Source organism: Monodelphis domestica, chromosome 1 (genome assembly GCF_027887165.1).
Source record: "Monodelphis domestica isolate mMonDom1 chromosome 1, mMonDom1.pri, whole genome shotgun sequence".
Classification (NCBI taxonomy): Eukaryota; Metazoa; Chordata; class Mammalia; order Didelphimorphia; family Didelphidae; genus Monodelphis; species Monodelphis domestica.
The window spans coordinates 463,874,026-463,890,653 of record NC_077227.1 but is presented as its reverse complement, the minus strand read 5'-3'; the positions used below and the strand labels follow the sequence as shown (position 1 = coordinate 463,890,653).

Sequence of the window (16,628 nt, the reverse complement as noted above, 5' to 3'; positions counted from 1 at the left end):
GTTCCAAGGCAGAAGAGTTGTAAGGACTAGGCAATGGGGGTTAAGTGACTTGCCCAGGGTCACACATCCAGGAAGTATCTGAGGTCAGATTTGAACCCAGGCCCTCCCATCTCTGGGCCTGGCTCTCGACCACTAAGTCACCCAGCTGTTCCCATAAGTTCTTTTTTTAATGAAGAAAAAACTAAGCTTTGGATCTGCCTGAAGTGATATAACCAATAGGTGGTATAGTTAGGACTTGGAACTTAGGTCTTACAATCATAGACTCTTTGAGATTGAAAGTATATTAGAAGCCAAGTAGCCCAACATACATCTGAGGAAGAGTTCCTTCTCTAGTATCCTTGATCTAGGATCATCCAATCTCTACTTGAAGATTAAGAGTAGTGAGGAACTCCTCACTGCCTTAGGCATTCCATTCCACTTGAATTATTAGAGCATTTTCCCATTTATCAAGCTAAAATCTACTCCTTTCCAACTCAATGCTTTCACTTCTACCAGTCTACTTCTCAGAGACAAGAACAAGTCAAAATCCTTTTCTACATCATAGTCCTTTCTTCAAATATTCAAATATAGCTAGAATCCCATATAAGTTCTTCTCCGTTCCTTAACTGATTTTAGTATTCTAATATTTCATATCTCTCAAGCTGGCTATCTTGTAGCTGTTAGCACTCTGTCCCTCTTGAAATGATTTTTGCTCCCTTGCAAATCATAATTACCCTCATTTGTTCCAGTTCGTTGACATCCTTTTTTTTTCTTAAACTCCCACCTTCTTTCTTAGAATTGATACTGAATATCAGTTCCAAGGCAGAAGAGCAGTAAGAGCTAGGCAACTGAGGTTAAGTGACTTGCCCAGGGTCACCCTGGTAGGAAGTATCTGAGGCCAAATTTGAACCTGGGATCTCCCATCTCTGGGCCTGGCTCTATATCCACTGAATCACCCAGCTACTCCTATATACTTTCTAAAAGATAATGTCCACAACTGGATATAATGTTCCAAATGTATTCTGATTGAGACAGAATACAATAACACTATCCCCTTCCATTTTGACACTAAGTATCCAGAGATCATATCAGAATTGTTGGTAGCCACTTTGCCATTTATTTAAACTAACAGGTCTTTAAAAAAAAGAAAGAAAAACAGCAGGAATTATTGTCTGGCTACATCTCTCCTGAATTTGCATGATTCTTTTGTACCCAGGGCTATGAAAATGACATCTTTGTCTATTAAATTTCGTCTTAACCTCCAGGAATTGATGCAGAGTGACAGGAGCAGAACCAGGAAAACACTGTACATAGAGACTGATACACTGTGGCACAATCGAATGTAATGGACTTCTCCATTAGTGGCAATGCAGTTATCCTGAACAAGTAGGAGGAACCTACAAGAAAAACCACTATCCACATCCAGAGGAAACATAGTAGGAGAAATAACACTGAAGAAAAACAACTGCTTGAATACATGGGTCGAAGGGACATGATTGGGGATGTAGACTCTAAATGAACATCCTAGTGTAAACAACAACATAGAAATAGGTTCTGATCAAGGACACAAGTAATACCCAATGAAATTGCGCATTGGTTGCGGAAAGAGTGGGTGGAGGGAGGGAGGGAAATAATGTGATTATTGTAACCAAGGAATAATGTTCTAAATTGACTAAATAAATTAGTTCAAATGGAAAAATAAATAAATAAATTTCATTTTGTTAGATTTGTTCTTTTGTTATTATAACCCACTGAAAGGAATCTGGAACCTGATTCTGCCATCTGCTTATTGTTTTGCTATCTCCTAACTCAGAGACAGAAGCGTCTCTAATGAAATTGCAAGAAATAGCAGCAGGAACTTAGACTGTAGGAATTGCAAAGTTTCTAATAAGTTGGTGGGGGTTTGGGCTTGTTTTTCATTTTTAGTCAGTCTCTTTCCTCTTTGTGATGAGTAATACAAAACATACTTCGGAAATTTAAGATGTAACTTTAGAAAGGAAAAGACTCAGAGAGACTGTGTTTCATTCCCCAGTAGACCAGGGAGGAAGGAAATCATGGTCAGAAACAAACGGGAATGCCAGTGGAAAGGAGTAGATGAACCAATACATGGAACCCACAGGAGAGAAAAAAGGAGAGATACATGAGTGGGCCCAGGACGGAGAAGTCTCCTAGAGGGTTCTAATAAGGAGACTCCTCATCCTATCACTATCTCCAAAGCCATCATGTACACTTCCAGGAGACTAAACTCAAAGATAAATCCAAGAGCTTATTAGGTCTCTGCTACTACTCCCTATTCATCCATGTAGAAAAATGCAGACACAAATATTCTTGGCTTGGATCTAGGATGCCCTTCACAGTCTTCCCTTTAACGATTCATGAATACACTAGTCTGACCCACTCACCTCCGAATTCTTCACTAGCAGCTCCCCAGATGGTTGGATGGTATATTTCCCCTCCATACTGGGCACAACGAACCCATCTTTTTTCCAGGTGATGTGAGGCTCTGGGATGCCCTGGGCTATGCAGGGCAGAAGAGCCTGGGAACCCTCTGCTGCCGACAGGTCAGAGTGCCCACCCTTGATCACAGGAGGGACTGTCAGGAACAAAAGAAGGAAGCAGAGATAGTTGGGGTTCAGTCATAATCTCTTTCCTATAGTCCTCCAGACAGGAATCTACTCTGGTGACTCTAACCCGCCTCTTGCCCATGACCTATAAACCAGCTTGGTGGGCTTTGCTCACAGAGAGCCCATGTGGTTTAGTGGAAAGATCATACATCAGGAGTAAAAAGAATGAGGCTTCAATTCCTGGCTCTACTATTATCAGCTATACCAATAATTGATAGACATTTATTAAGTGCCTAACTATTAAGTTAAGTACTATGTGACCCTAGGCAAGGTAGTTAACTTCATGAGACTCAGTTTCCTCATCTGTAAAATGACAAATTGGATTCAATGAGATCTTTGGCCCTTTAGAACTCTGTATCCTATGCCCCTATCGATATCCCTCAGTTCAAATCTGTAGATATAACAGATTGCATGAAGTTATAGAATCCGAGAAAGGGCCAACTAGTCCAACTCCCTTATTTTACTGAGGGGGACAGTGAGGCCCAGAGAGGAGGATTATGTGCCTTGCTCAAGCCTTGTCTGGTGGAAGAACCACCAGGATCCAAACCCAACTCTCCAACTTTGACTTTAGCTCTCTTGCCACAACAAATATCACAGAGGTTTCCGGACAGACTCATTCATTCAAGGATCACTGACTTGGATTACTCCCAATGGCATATAATCCCCAAAGCCAAAGGGTAGATTTGCCCTCCTAATTAGGTTTTGTTTAAGTACATGGTCTATGATAATACCTCTGTTTATTCTATGGCCACATTCCCAGCTCTAGAAAAAGCCTCTGAAGAATGAATACAATAGTGTCTCCTAGATAAGGAGATAGCAGCAGGTATAAAATGAAAAGTTACTGATTTAACAAACTTGGTCACCCAGTTCCCCAGGAAACTTTCAATCCTCTTCTAAAGTAGAAAAGGCAGCCAATCAGAAGCAGGAGATGTTGGGGAGCAAAGAGGAATAGGCAAGCCTGGGAGATGCACTGGGAACTGAGCCACCGCTCTCAGTGGTTTCTGAGCCCACACCAGCTAACAGTGGATGTGCACATGTAGGGATTTCCCTAGGGACAAGCTCACGAATAAGGGAATTAAAAGCTCATCATGGATAGTCAAATACTAGCTACCACCAGAGAGAGGCTCCTCTTAGAAGCCTCTCCATTCCAGCAGTCCTCATAAAGGGGAACATAACCTACTCTGGCCAGGCAGTTTCACAGTGCCACGGAGTACATTTCAGCCACAAGAGATGGCAGTTTCTTTTGTTTTTAAGAACAGAAAAAAAAAAGTTTTATTTCTTCACAAGAGTTTATGTGTTGTTACACTGTATAGTTAAGACTGTTACTTTTTACCCATGGTTGACACATATCAATAACTAAAACGACATTGAACAGGCAACCAAGTTTGAAGTGTGCTCATAGCTGTCTCCATCAGATGCAAAAATCCATGAAGGAGGATATGATCATTAATTGTAAAAGGCTTTGTAAAATTCACATTTATAAAATAATAAAGTCAATTCCAATCAAAAAAATAAAGGGGAACATTTACAAAATTGTAATGACAAAGCTTGACCCCAAAGAAGAGATCCAAGGAAACACCTCTTCCTGTTTCTTTTCAAAATTAGGGAACCATGGTATGAAAAGCAATAACATTAGACTTTTTCAATATGTTGGTTAGTTTTGCTTTATTTTTTACCTCTTTTTTTACTCTTTATTATAGGGCCTTTTTTGTGTCATAGACCCCTTGGGCAAACTGGTAAAAACCCACAGACCTCATCTGAGAATGTGTTTAATTGCATAAAAAGAAATGTATTTTAAATGCATTACAAGGAAAATCAATCATAATGAAATAAAGATTCCCCCCCCCCTACAATTTGACCCAGCAATACCACTACTGGGTCTGTATCTCAAAGAGATCAGAATTTAACATTGTACTAGAAACACTAGCAGTAGAAATTAAAGAAGAAAAAGAAATTGAAGGTATTAAAATAGGCAATGAGGAGACCAAGCTATCACTCTTTGCGAATGACATGATGGTCTACTTAAAGAATCCTAGAGATTCAACCAAAAAGCTATTCGAAATAATCAACAACTTTAGCAAAGTTGCAGGATAAAAAATAAACCCACACAAGTCATCAGCATTTCTATATATCTCCAACACAGCTCAGCAGCAAGAATTAGAAAGAGAAATCCTATTCAAAATCACCCTAGACAATATAAAATACTTAGGAATCTATCTGCTGAGACAAACACAGGAACCATATGAGAACAACTATAAAATGTTTTCCTCACAATTAAAACTAGATCTAAATAATTGGAAAAACATTAATTGCTCATGGGTAGGATGAGCTAATATAATAAAAATGACAATCCAACCAAACTAATTTACTTATTTAGTGCCATACCCATCGAACTACCAAAAAACTTTTTTACTGAATTAGAAAAAAACATAACAAAGTTCATTTGGAAGAACAAAAGATCAAGGATATCCAGGGAAATAATGAAAAAAAAGTGTGAAGGAAGGGGGCCTTGCAGTACCAGATCTCAAACTATACTATAAAGCAGTGGTCATCAAAACAATATGGTACTGGCTAAGAGACAGAAGGAGGATCAGTGGAATAGACTCGGAGTAAGTGACCTCAGCAGGACAATCTATGATAAACCCAAAGATCTCAGCTTTTGGGACAAAAATCCACTATTTGACAAAAACTGCAGGGAAAATTGGAAGACAGTATGGAAGAGATTGGGTTTAGATTACTATCTCACACCCTACACCAAGATAAACTCAAAATGGGTGAATGACTTGAATATAAAGAAGGAAACTATAAGTAAAGTATGTGAACACAGAATAGTATACTTGTCAGATCTTTGGGAAAAGAAAGATTTTAAGACCAAGCAAGAGTTAGAAAAAATTACAAAATATAAAATAAATAATTTTGATTGCATTAAATTAAAAAGGTTTTGTACAAACAAAACCAATGCAACCAAAATTAGAAGGGAAGCAACAAATTGGGAAAAAAATCTTCATAATAAAAACCTCTGACAAAGGTCTAATTACTCAGATTTATAAAGAGCTAAATCAATTGTACAAAAAATCAAGCCATTCCCCAATTGATAAATGGGCAAGGGACATGAATAGGCAATTTTCAGATAAAGAAATCAAAACAATTAATAAACACATGAAAAAGTGTTCTAAATCTCTTATAATTAGAGAGATGCAAATCAAAACAACTATGAGGTACCACCTCACACCTAGCAGTTTGGCTAACATGACAGCAAAGGAAAGTAATGAATGCTGGAGGGGATGTGGCAAAATTGGGACATTAATGCATTGCTGGTGGAGTTGTGAATTGATCCAACCATTCTGGAGGGCAATTTGGAACTATGCCCAAAGGGCACTAAAAGACTATCTGTCCTTTGATCCAGCCATAACACTGCTGGGTTTGTACCCCAAAGAAATAATAAGGAAAAAGACATGTACAAGAATATTCATATCTGCACTCTTTGTGGTGGCAAAAAAATTGGTAAAACGAGGGGATGCCCTCCAATTGGGGAATGGCTGAGCAAATTGTGGTATATGTTGGTGATGGAATACCCAAAGGAATAATGAACTGGAGGAATTCCATGTGAACTGGAACAACCTCCAGGAATTGATGCAGAGTAAGAGGAGCAGAATCAGGAGAACATTGTACACAGAGACTGATACACTGTGGCCCAAATGAACGTAATTGAACTTCTCCATTAGTGGCAACGCAATGATCCAGAACAACTCAGAGAGTTTTTCGAGAAAGAACAATATCTACATTCAGAGGGAAAACTTCAGGAGTAGAAACACAGAAGAAAAACAACTGCTTGACTGCATGGGTCAAGGGGGATATAATTGAGGATGTAGACTCTAAATGATCACTCTAGTGAAAACATCAACAACATTGAAATAGGTTTTGACCAAGGATGCATGTAAAACCCAGTGGAATTGTCATCAGTTATGAGAAGGGGTGGTGGGATGTAGCAGTCCACCCCTAGCTATGGGCAAGGGGAACAGTTGGTATGTACAGATTGCCTTAGAAGAGAGCATGCTCAGTCTTGAGCATGCTCAGTATTGCACGTGGCTGGGAAAGCCTCTGACCCTTGACCCCAGCCTCCCCCAGGTTAGGCGGGAACACAGGTTTCTTTGTGCTCACCTGGTTAAGAGAAACCACACCTATACCTTGTCATTAACCAATGATGATCATCCCTATGTACTGTGTATATTTGCATATTAAAGAGATTAAATAGGCCTCAGCCAGCTCCGCCTTTCTCTCTTTTGCTCTTGTTCCCTTCCAGCTCGCACTGATGGCTGTCCTTGCTCCATCTTTAATCTTTCTCTATCATCTCTCCGACCTGTGTGGTATTGAATCTGGATCTCTGGACTGGTAAAAGCCTTCGGAAGGGTCCTTTGATCAGAGCTTGGCTGTGGCTTATTGGTAATTAATAAAGACTCATTCCTGCCACCTCATATCTCTACTTCAACTCCATCATCTCCCTCGTGGTATCTAAAACTTCTATCCTTTATCTTCCTACCTTAAAGCTTCTCTCTCCCCTCTGAGGAAGCTTTATGGGAGGGGAGGAAAATAATATGATTCTTGTAACCAAGGAAAAATGTTAAATAAAATTTTCAAAAATAAAAGTAAACTGACTCTTTAAAAAAAATCAAAGAGATCAGAGATAAGGAAAATGGTATGGTGTAGTATGGTACAAAAATATTTTTAGCAACACTTTTGGTAGTGGCAAAGAATTGGAAAATGAGGGGTTGTACATCAATGGGGGAATGGCTGAACAAGTTATGGTATATGATTGTAACAGAAAACTATTGTGTCATAAGAAACAATAAGTAGGATGAGTTCAGAGAAATATGGAAAGACTTATATACACAGATGTAAAGTGAAGTAAGAAGAACCAGGAGAACAATGTATGCAGTAACAGAAATACAGTATAATGATCCACTATAAAAAACTAAAATATTGTCAGTAAAGGACTCATGATTAAATAAAAAAAAAACCACTAAGCAAAAGAAGGAAATGTTGGAATCTGATTGCAGTTCAAAGCACACCATCCTTCACTTTATTTCCCTCACAAATTTTTTTATTGTATATGTGATATGTGTTTTCATTCATGAAATGGGGAATATGGAAATATGTATTGCATGAAAGCACTGATGTAATCTATATCAGATTATTTACCATTGGAGTGGGAAGAATCAGAATCCCAAAATGTTAGAAAACAATTGTCAAAAATTGTTTCTACATGTAATTAAAAAAAATAAAGTTCAAAAAAGATCCCCTCCCCCCCAATCCAGGTTAAAAATCTTGTTAAAAAGGATCTCTTTTGTTAGGTAGTAAGGTGACACATATAGTGGGAAATGTGTGTAATGTTAAAATAAAAGCTATCAATACAATTTTTTTTTTGGTGGGAGGAAAGAATCGATGTGAGCATGCCCAGGAATAGTGATCTTTGAATGACTTTCTTTTAGGGCCCCATTTTAAACAACTGTCTTTTCCTTAGTCCTCCTCTCTTCAAAAGGATCCCAAATGCTTTCTGACTGAGAATTTTGATGGTAGAGGGTGGTGGGAGTAGTGGAAATGATGGTGGGGATGGAAGGGATGGTAGTGGTGGTGATGGTTGGGGGGTGCAGTGGTGTGTAAAGAGATCTCCTGAGCTCCTAGAATTAGTAGTTCCCAGGACCAGACTAGATTTCTTGCTTGTTCCTACCTTGCACCACCAGCCGAGTTTTACCCAGAGCTGTCCCTGATGGATTCTTGGCAATGCACAAGTAATTGCCTGCATCTTCTGCACTAGCTCGGGAGATCCGTAGTTGCCCACTGGACAAAATCTGGGCACCAGTACCTGGAAGGGGCAATGGTGGAAATTAGGCATTGGTAACTACCAGAGTTGCTTTTATTTCAAGGAGTCCAAGAAAAGGTAAGATGCCCTTCCTTGGTCTCCCATCTGGGATGGTGGTAAGGGCTCTACAGGAAGCCACTGGAGATTGACCGGCTGGGTTATTTGGGATAGAGAATCTAAGACAGGGAAGGAGAGTTAGGACTAGGGGGAGATAAAGGCAGAACAGGGTGGTAAAAAAGAAGTAGCTGGATTCATTGGCCTCTGGAAAGTTGAGGGAAGTTCCAAGAATCATGCTGCTCGCACCTCTGGTTGCCACACAAATGTCCCACCTGTTGGAATGCTGAGCCCTTCCTTCTGCCAGGTAATTGTTGGTCGAGGAATGCCAGAGGCTTCACAAGGTAGGACCACATCATCTAGAGCCATCACATGTACCACACTAGGCAATGGATTTATCACTGGGGAGGCTGAAACAGAACAGCATTCAAAGAGAGAAGAGACCAAAGGTCCCCCAGGTCTATGTCCTGAGATACTGTCCTGGTCACATTTGCCCTTCTGAAGGCCTAGGGGATCTCTGGTCTGTGTTTTATGAAACTTCCAAGAACCTTTAAGAGGAAGGAGGATTCACAGGTGGTGATCCATCCAAAAAGCCAAATCAATAGACTCCTGAACCTTGAGTCTAGCTGGTCCTCCCATCAAAGAGTCTAGGAGTCTAAACTTTTCTCTTTCTTGGGATCTTTCCCCTCTCTGAGGTGAAAAAGGAGGTCCCACCAGCCTTACCTTGCACCATGAGGATGACATGCTTGTGGGCTACACCAGCGGCATTCCTGGCTGTGCAGGTATAGCGGCCTGTGTGAATGGGCAGAGCTTGCTCAATCTCCAGGGCACCTGCAAGGAACAAGAAAAAGGCATGGACAAAGAGGCATGAGAACAAGTACTCCAGGCCTGGGAGAGGATTAAGGAGCATGTCTGTTCCCTGTACAGGCTACTCTCTATACACACTCCTCTCCCTTGCAGGGGATCTCTGATCCAGCTAAGTCTTTGTCCCACAGGGTCCTCACACAGCCTTGCAACCTTTTTCTCCTTTATAAAAGCCAAGATGGTAGACTGCAATGCAAAAACAAAAACAAAACAAAAAACAACAACTTTGGGATGGGAAACAGGAGACTCAGGCCTAAGGAGAGATGCACTGCATTGAAAAATCGGGAGACCTGGGTTCAAATCCTGACTTTGATACTTTCTAAGGGCAAGTCATTAAACCTCTCCCTGAGTCTGAGTTTCTTCATCTCTAGAATGGGAGTGATGCCTCATAGTAGGAATTGATTTGGCAGCCAGGTAGCACAATGGGTAGTAGTACTGGACTTGGAGTCAAGAGAACCTAAATTGAAAGCCTCAGACTTACTAGATGTATGACACTAGGCAAGTCATTTAACCTCTGCCTGCCTTAGCTTCCTTGTCTATAAAATGGATCTGATAATAGCCACTATCTCCCATGATTATTTTAAGAATCAAGAGGATTTGAAAACTTTAAAGAACTATATAAATGCTAGCTATGATTGTTACTGAGGGAACTGAGGAGATTAGGACAAGTGGTAGTGGGAATAGAAGCAATTTAGTGAACCTCACTGACTCCATCTTGTAACTCAATTCTGGAGCTTGATTAGTTTCTATTCAATTATGGATCTAGTCTAACTTCTGTCTTATGAGAAAATTTTATTCAATTTTAGGAATTGAGAGAAAATTTTATTGTATTGTTTGGACTTTGCCCTGCAGCTGAGAAGCTCCTACTTGCTCCTTAGAGACCCTTAATTAAGGAATGAGGTTATGCTAACCAGAAATCCCTTCAGATCCAAAGACTGATGCAAAGACTTTTCACAATTATACATCTTAAGCAACCCATATGGCTTATCCGAAAACTGGCCCTGGTCAATTAGTTATTGTTTGTATGTTCCTTTGATTATATATAGACAGCCAGTTCAGAGGAGTGGGACACCTCTTTTTCTGAATTCAGGGACTTAAACCTGTTCACTCTCACCTTGGAAAGTCCTTAGTCTTTCCTCCAATTAGAAATCAGATTAGCTAATGTTGTATTGTTTCTTTTTAATTAATTGGCCTTTATTTGATTAATTGTTTTTAATGTATAAATGCTTATTTCCCCTGAATTGGGGGTCCAGTCCTTAGCTAAAGATGGGAACTAGTATCAATTTGTTGGGCAATTGGCATGCATTACTTATAAATCAACATGCTTGGAAGATCAAACCTTTATTTCTTCAGTCATTTCATCGTGCATCCACAACATTACTATTATTAGAGTCCTATAGATGCCTTGCTTTGTGATTTATTAGTTCCAGCTCTCCATTTTTTTTAAATAAACCCTTACCTTCTGTCTTGGATTCCATACTCTGTATTGGCTCCAAGGCAGAAGAGTGGTAAGGGCTAGGCAATGGGGGTCAAGTGACTTGCCCAGGGTCACACAGCTGGGAAGTGTCTGAGGCCAGATTTGAACCTAGGACCTCCTGTCTCTAGGTTTGGCTCTCAAGCCACTAAGCTACCCAGCTGCCCCTCCCCCCCCAGCTCTCCATTTTTAAGACCTTTAGAAAGGTTAATTACTTTTTCTGTATCTCAGTTTCCTTATCTGTAAAATTTGAGGATTGGGCTAGAGCACAGGTTTTTAATCCTGTTCCATAGACCCCATAAAGTTCCATGGCTAGATTTCATGGGATCCGTGCATTTAATCTTTAAAAATATTTTGATAACTATATTTCAATAAAATTAGTTTCCTAATTTTCCTAATCCTCTTGGATTAGATGGTTTCTAAATTCCCTTCCAGGCAGGAATGTGCTGGTAAATGTTAAGCTGGGGATAAGTATAACTCTCTTAACTCTCTTTATTATGTTCTCCGCTGTTTTCTTAGGTCTAGAAATCAAAAGAATAATTGATTTAGCCTTGATTTTGTCATGTTTGCCAATTTCCAAAATGTAAATGTTTAAAGAGAAAATTTAATAACCAGCTCTCTCAAGTCAGTATGAACTGACTCTGGTATACATATCCCTCCCTGCTCCAGCCCTGACTGACTCTATTTCCTGGGCCTGCAATATTCCTCTCCATCCCCTCCAGCTCCCATCCCTACTCCCATCTCCTGTCAATACATGTTCTTCCCTGTTCCATAGCAAGTTCAGAAACTCCTTTCAGGGTCCTTTCTCTAGTTAACCCCATCAAACTCCATTCATTCTTTTTTAAACCCTTACCTTCTGTCTTAGAATCAATACTGTGTTATTAATTCCCAGAAAGAAGAGAGGTAAGAGTTAAGCAATGGGAGTTAAGGGACTTGTTCAGGGTCACATAGCTAGGAAGTATCTAAGGCCAGATTTGAACCCACCATCTCCAGTTTCTAGTCCTTTCTCTTAAATCCACTGAGCCACCAAGCTGCTCTCTCAACTTCATTCATTCTTATGTTCAACACTGATGCACTCAACTGAATTTGCTTCATAATTCTAGATTCCCTGAATCTCAGAGCTGGAAGAGACCATAGAGATCATCTAACACAACCCTCTTATTTTTGAGATGGGGAAACTGAGTCCATTTAGATTGGAAGCAACTTGTCCAAGATCACACTGTAAGTATGTAGACAACCAGAACTAGAAACCACAACTCCTGACTTACAGATTAATGCTTTTTTTTTTAAACCCTTACCTTCCGTCTTGGAGTCAATACTGTGTGTTGGCTCCAAGGCAGAAGAGTGGTAAGGGCTAGGCAATGGGGGTCAAGTGACTTGCCCAGGGTCACACAGCTAGGAAGTGGCTGAGGCCGGATTTGAACCTAGGACCTCCCGTCTCTAGGCCTGGCTCTCAATCCACTGAGCTACCCAGATGCCCCCAGATTAATGCTTTTTTAAAAATTTGTCTTCTCCTTAAACCAACTCCTCCAATTGACTTCTCTGTTTTGGCTAAGGTTACCACCAATCTCCAGTCAATCATTTCTAAATGGCTTTGCAGGTATACACTTGTCCTGTCTCTTCCACTTTGGATGTAACCCTGCTTAGAGCAGAACCTAGGTCCTATGTTCCCCTGATACACCCTTTCAAAGGCCCAAGCATAGAACCTGGCACTCAATGAATGCTCTCAATGGTGTTAATTGACAGCTTCCACCTTTACCTGTGGGAGAGACACGATAGCCACTCCCTCTCTTCCCCAGCTGGGCTCCCCCTTTGCTCCAGGAAACAACTGGAGTTGGCACACCAGTGGTGTGGCAGGTCAGGACCACTGGTGCCATCTTGGTAACAGTGAAGTCTGTCCGGTCATCAGCAATAGTAGGTGGCACTGAAGGAGAAAGTCTTTTAATGGTACCCAAATATAGGATAGGTGGGAATTGTAGACTTGTTACAAAACAGCAGAAAGTTTGGGATCATTCCTAACTCTTCTGGGAAATAGGACCATATCCTAGAGATCTTTTGATGGGTCTTATTGCTTTCTTGGAGGTGGTGATAGGGGAAGAAGCTTTTTTTCCCTTCCCCAAGGATGTTTCTGGGTATTCAGCTTTGGTTCCACTTGGCTCCACCTTGCACCCAGTCCCCCTAGCTTTCTCACATTTTCTCACATACTTACCATACACAGTGACCCAAAATAGTCGCCGGGTCTCTCCAGCATCATTACTCACTAGACATTCAAACTGGGCTGTGTCCTGAAGGTCAGGGTCAGTAAGCACAAGCGAACTTGAGGGCAGGAGCCTAGGGCAACAGACATACGGACCAACTTAGAGGCTATCCCAGATGGACTGAAGAAGAATTTGGGTTCTTTTTTCCTCTTATCCTATTTGGAAAAGGAATTTACATGGCTGTTCTCTCTCCCAGTCAGGTAGGATCACAGAATACTAGAGTTGGAAAGAGACTTAAAAGTGAAGTTGTCCAAGTCCCTTATTTTGAGAGTCAATGTGGAGATGAGGAAAAGGTACTTGATTTGGAGTTGGAAGTCCTGGGTTCAAATCCCAATTTAGGCAATAACTAGCTATCTGACCAGGTCAAGTTTCTTCATAAATCAGGAACTCAGTTTCTTCATCTGGAAAATGGGCATAATATTTGTACTAACTAGCTCATAGGGTTCTGAGGAAAGCACTTTGTAAATCTTATGATACCATTTAAGTAGGAGTTAGTGTTGTTTCTTGTGTGGACCTGTGATGTGATTTCAATGATATGGGGAACTAAGAAACTTTCCCTACAAATGCAAATTGGCATCTGCTCTGCCCCATATAATCTTCTAGAGTGCCTGAGGGCACCAAGGGTTTATGTGACTCTAGATCATAAAGCTGGTATGTATCAGAGGGGGCTCTTGAACAACTCTCAGACTTGCTATCTTTGATCAGTTCTACTGTGGCATGGCTAAAATTAAATATTATCATTAATTACTATTGTTATCATAGAAGTGACAACTCATCCCTGTTTGCTATTTGTCCTATATGCACACATCTGGATCTAAGAACTCTGGGGATCTCCTCCCAGGTCTGTGCAATTTGTGACCTGAGGAAGAAACTGAACTTCTCTGGACCTCGTATCCTGATCTGGACAATGCACAATAAATAATCCCTGTCCTGCTGACCTGATCTTATAGTTGCTGTAGGGCTTAAATCAGATATCTGAGGGGAAATCACATAAGACCTAATATTTTGTATAAAATATATATGTACTTTTGTTTCTCTGAGGCAACTAGGTAGTAAAATGGATAGAGCTCTGGGCCTGGAGACAGAAATACTGAATTCAAATCTGGAATGTGTTTGCCTCAGTTTCCTTATGTGTTAACTAGAGACAATATTAGTACCTACCTCCTAGTATTTAATCTTTCTTTCCTTCCCTTTTCCTTTCTCTTCCTTCCTCCCTCCCTCCCTCTTTCCTTTCTCTCTCCTCCTCCCTCTTCTCCCTCCCTCTCTCCCTTCTCTTTCTTCCTTAATTACTTCCTTCCTTCCTCCCTCCCTCCTTCCCTCTGCTAATTTATATGCCCCTTGAAGATAGGAGCACTTGTTTTTGCATTCCCCAGGTGCCTAGCACAATGCTTGCTATGTAGTAGGTGCTTTAAAAATGCTTGTTGACTATTTGATTCAAAGTGCCACTAATACATGTGTACTGACCTGTAAGCCTCTTGATGTCGATCCAGACTCAGAGTCTGTCCATTCTTCTTCCAGACTACATGAGGCTTTGGGGAGCCCCTGGCCTCACAGGGCAGGGTGGCCTGGGTATGCACAGTCAATGTTAGGTTGGAGGGTCCAGGTGCAATGGTGGGGGGCTCTGTGGATAGAAAAGTTAGGTTTAAAAAATGCCCAAAGTCTAGGATAAGAGGATGAAAGATCTGAGAACAAAAGCTTCAGAATGAGCTATTCATGTCTCTAACAAACATGATGTGGGTAATGGAGGAGGGGTCTTGCAGTGGCAGGGGGCTATTATGAGCCTGCACAGGCAAATATGTTCTTGTTCAACTGAACTGCATTAAGTGTGAAAGGAGAGGCTTGATACTCACTCCTAAAAGCCACAAGGAAATTCAACAAACTACAGCACCTGACAATGTCTGGCACATAGTAGGCATTTAACAAATGTTGCCTGATTAACTGATTGATTAATAGAGTGAATGATTCCTAATAAGTACCAAAGGGAGATTAGGCTACCCATTTGGGGATGTTCCTAACCTTTGGGTGTAGTATTATAGATAACAATGAGCCTCATTCCAACCAGCTGTTACTGCCAGCAGAATTGAGGATGGACAGACCTTAGGTCTGATGTCACAATATCCTGAACACAAAGCCTCTGACTGTTCGGTCCTCTACCCACCGAAGACTCGAAGTTCCCGTCCTTGCCGGTCTGAGCCAGCTGAGTTTGAAGCTTGGCAGAGATAATACCCAGAGTCCTGGGGATAGACTGGCTGAATCCTCAGGGAGCCATCTGACAGAAACTCTAGCCTAAGATGAGAGGAAATGATTGAATTAGCAGAAAGACCTATTGAATGAAATGGGCAGAGGTCAAAAGAGGATTGGATTCCTGCTAGCCTCTAGCTGAGGCTATTGACTATGGCTCTTCCCATCAGGCCTCCTGAAGGTAGATGAATCCAGGATGGTATATCAGGATGTTGCCCTAAGGATGTTACATTCCCATCTCCTATTTCCCCTTTCCTTTGACCCTTCCCTTTCAGTCTCCTTTGCTGGTGAAGTCAGTACCATACTGCCTGGTGTGATTCAAGTGATGGCCATGGCTGATTTGGTCCTGACTCATGAGGTCTCTGGCAAACCCCAGCCTATCATCTTATGATCAAAGGAAGGGCTCAGCATCTCCATAAATGAGGCACATGTGTGGTAAATAAGATGGGAAGGGGAGGTGGAAGCGGCCTGATTCTGGGGACTTCCTTCAACTTCTCAGTGGTCATGAGAGGCCACAAAAATCATCTAATGAAGCTAGGGCCATGTAGTAATCATTTCTGTGTTCCAGGCTAACCCACAAATCCCAATTGGTCATCTAAAGAGGGGGAAAAAGTGAATGCGTGTGGATGATTTGGTGCAACCCATCCCCAGTGCTGGAATAAAATACTCCAACCACAGATCATCATCTCTACATATGAAGGCTCTTCGTGGCAACCTCTGACTGGCATTCCTTTCAGTCACAGTCTAGTTTATACCTGGGGCTTCCAGGAACCAGTGGGATTCCATCCTTCCTCCAGCTCACCAGGGACACAGGGAGCCCCCTAGTCTTGCAGGGCAGCAGAGCTGTTTCATTCACTGAAACATTCACCACTGAAGGACCTGGCTGGATCGTGGGAGCCACTGCAAGGAAAAGGCATGAGCTAGGGCCTGGAGAGAGTAGATTCCTGGGCTTGACTCTTGGGCCAGAATCCTTGTTTTGTTCCCCTCAGGACCCAGGGGCTGGTACTACTCACTGTGGATCTCCACACTGAAGGGCAGGCTCGTGCTACCTGCTGCATTGCTGGCTACACAGTTATAGTCGCCACTGTCAGATGTATCCAAGGCCTGGAGCTGAAGAAACCGCCCATTCTCCAGGAACAGCGTGTGGGCATCTGCCTAACAAGCCCACAAAGAGACATGGTTCTTCAGTACTGGAACTGGAGCTCAGATTGGGCATTGGCACTGCCATAGAGGGCCCAAGATACCATCCATAGATCCACAGGGCTTTCCAAGGC

The 16,628-nt window shown here is 41.5% G+C and overlaps 1 protein-coding gene across 4 annotated transcripts in view; it reads right to left on the bottom strand.

Annotated features, from left to right (window-relative positions):
* The window catches only part of HMCN2 (hemicentin 2), a 222,500-nt gene that overhangs the window by 36,017 nt on the left and 169,855 nt on the right, over nucleotides 1-16,628 (bottom strand). For all 4 annotated transcript variants that reach the window (XM_056812558.1, XM_056812559.1, XM_056812560.1 and 1 more), the window contains 10 exons: nucleotides 16,368-16,509; nucleotides 16,110-16,254; nucleotides 15,272-15,399; nucleotides 14,578-14,734; nucleotides 13,065-13,186; nucleotides 12,615-12,779; nucleotides 9,241-9,348; nucleotides 8,793-8,927; nucleotides 8,332-8,466; nucleotides 2,382-2,572 (listed from right to left, as the gene is read on the bottom strand). In XM_056812558.1, coding sequence (XP_056668536.1) covers nucleotides 2,382-2,572; nucleotides 8,332-8,466; nucleotides 8,793-8,927; nucleotides 9,241-9,348; nucleotides 12,615-12,779; nucleotides 13,065-13,186; nucleotides 14,578-14,734; nucleotides 15,272-15,399; nucleotides 16,110-16,254; nucleotides 16,368-16,509 — 1,428 coding nt within the window. The remainder of the gene's footprint in view (nucleotides 1-2,381; nucleotides 2,573-8,331; nucleotides 8,467-8,792; nucleotides 8,928-9,240; nucleotides 9,349-12,614; nucleotides 12,780-13,064; nucleotides 13,187-14,577; nucleotides 14,735-15,271; nucleotides 15,400-16,109; nucleotides 16,255-16,367; nucleotides 16,510-16,628) is intronic.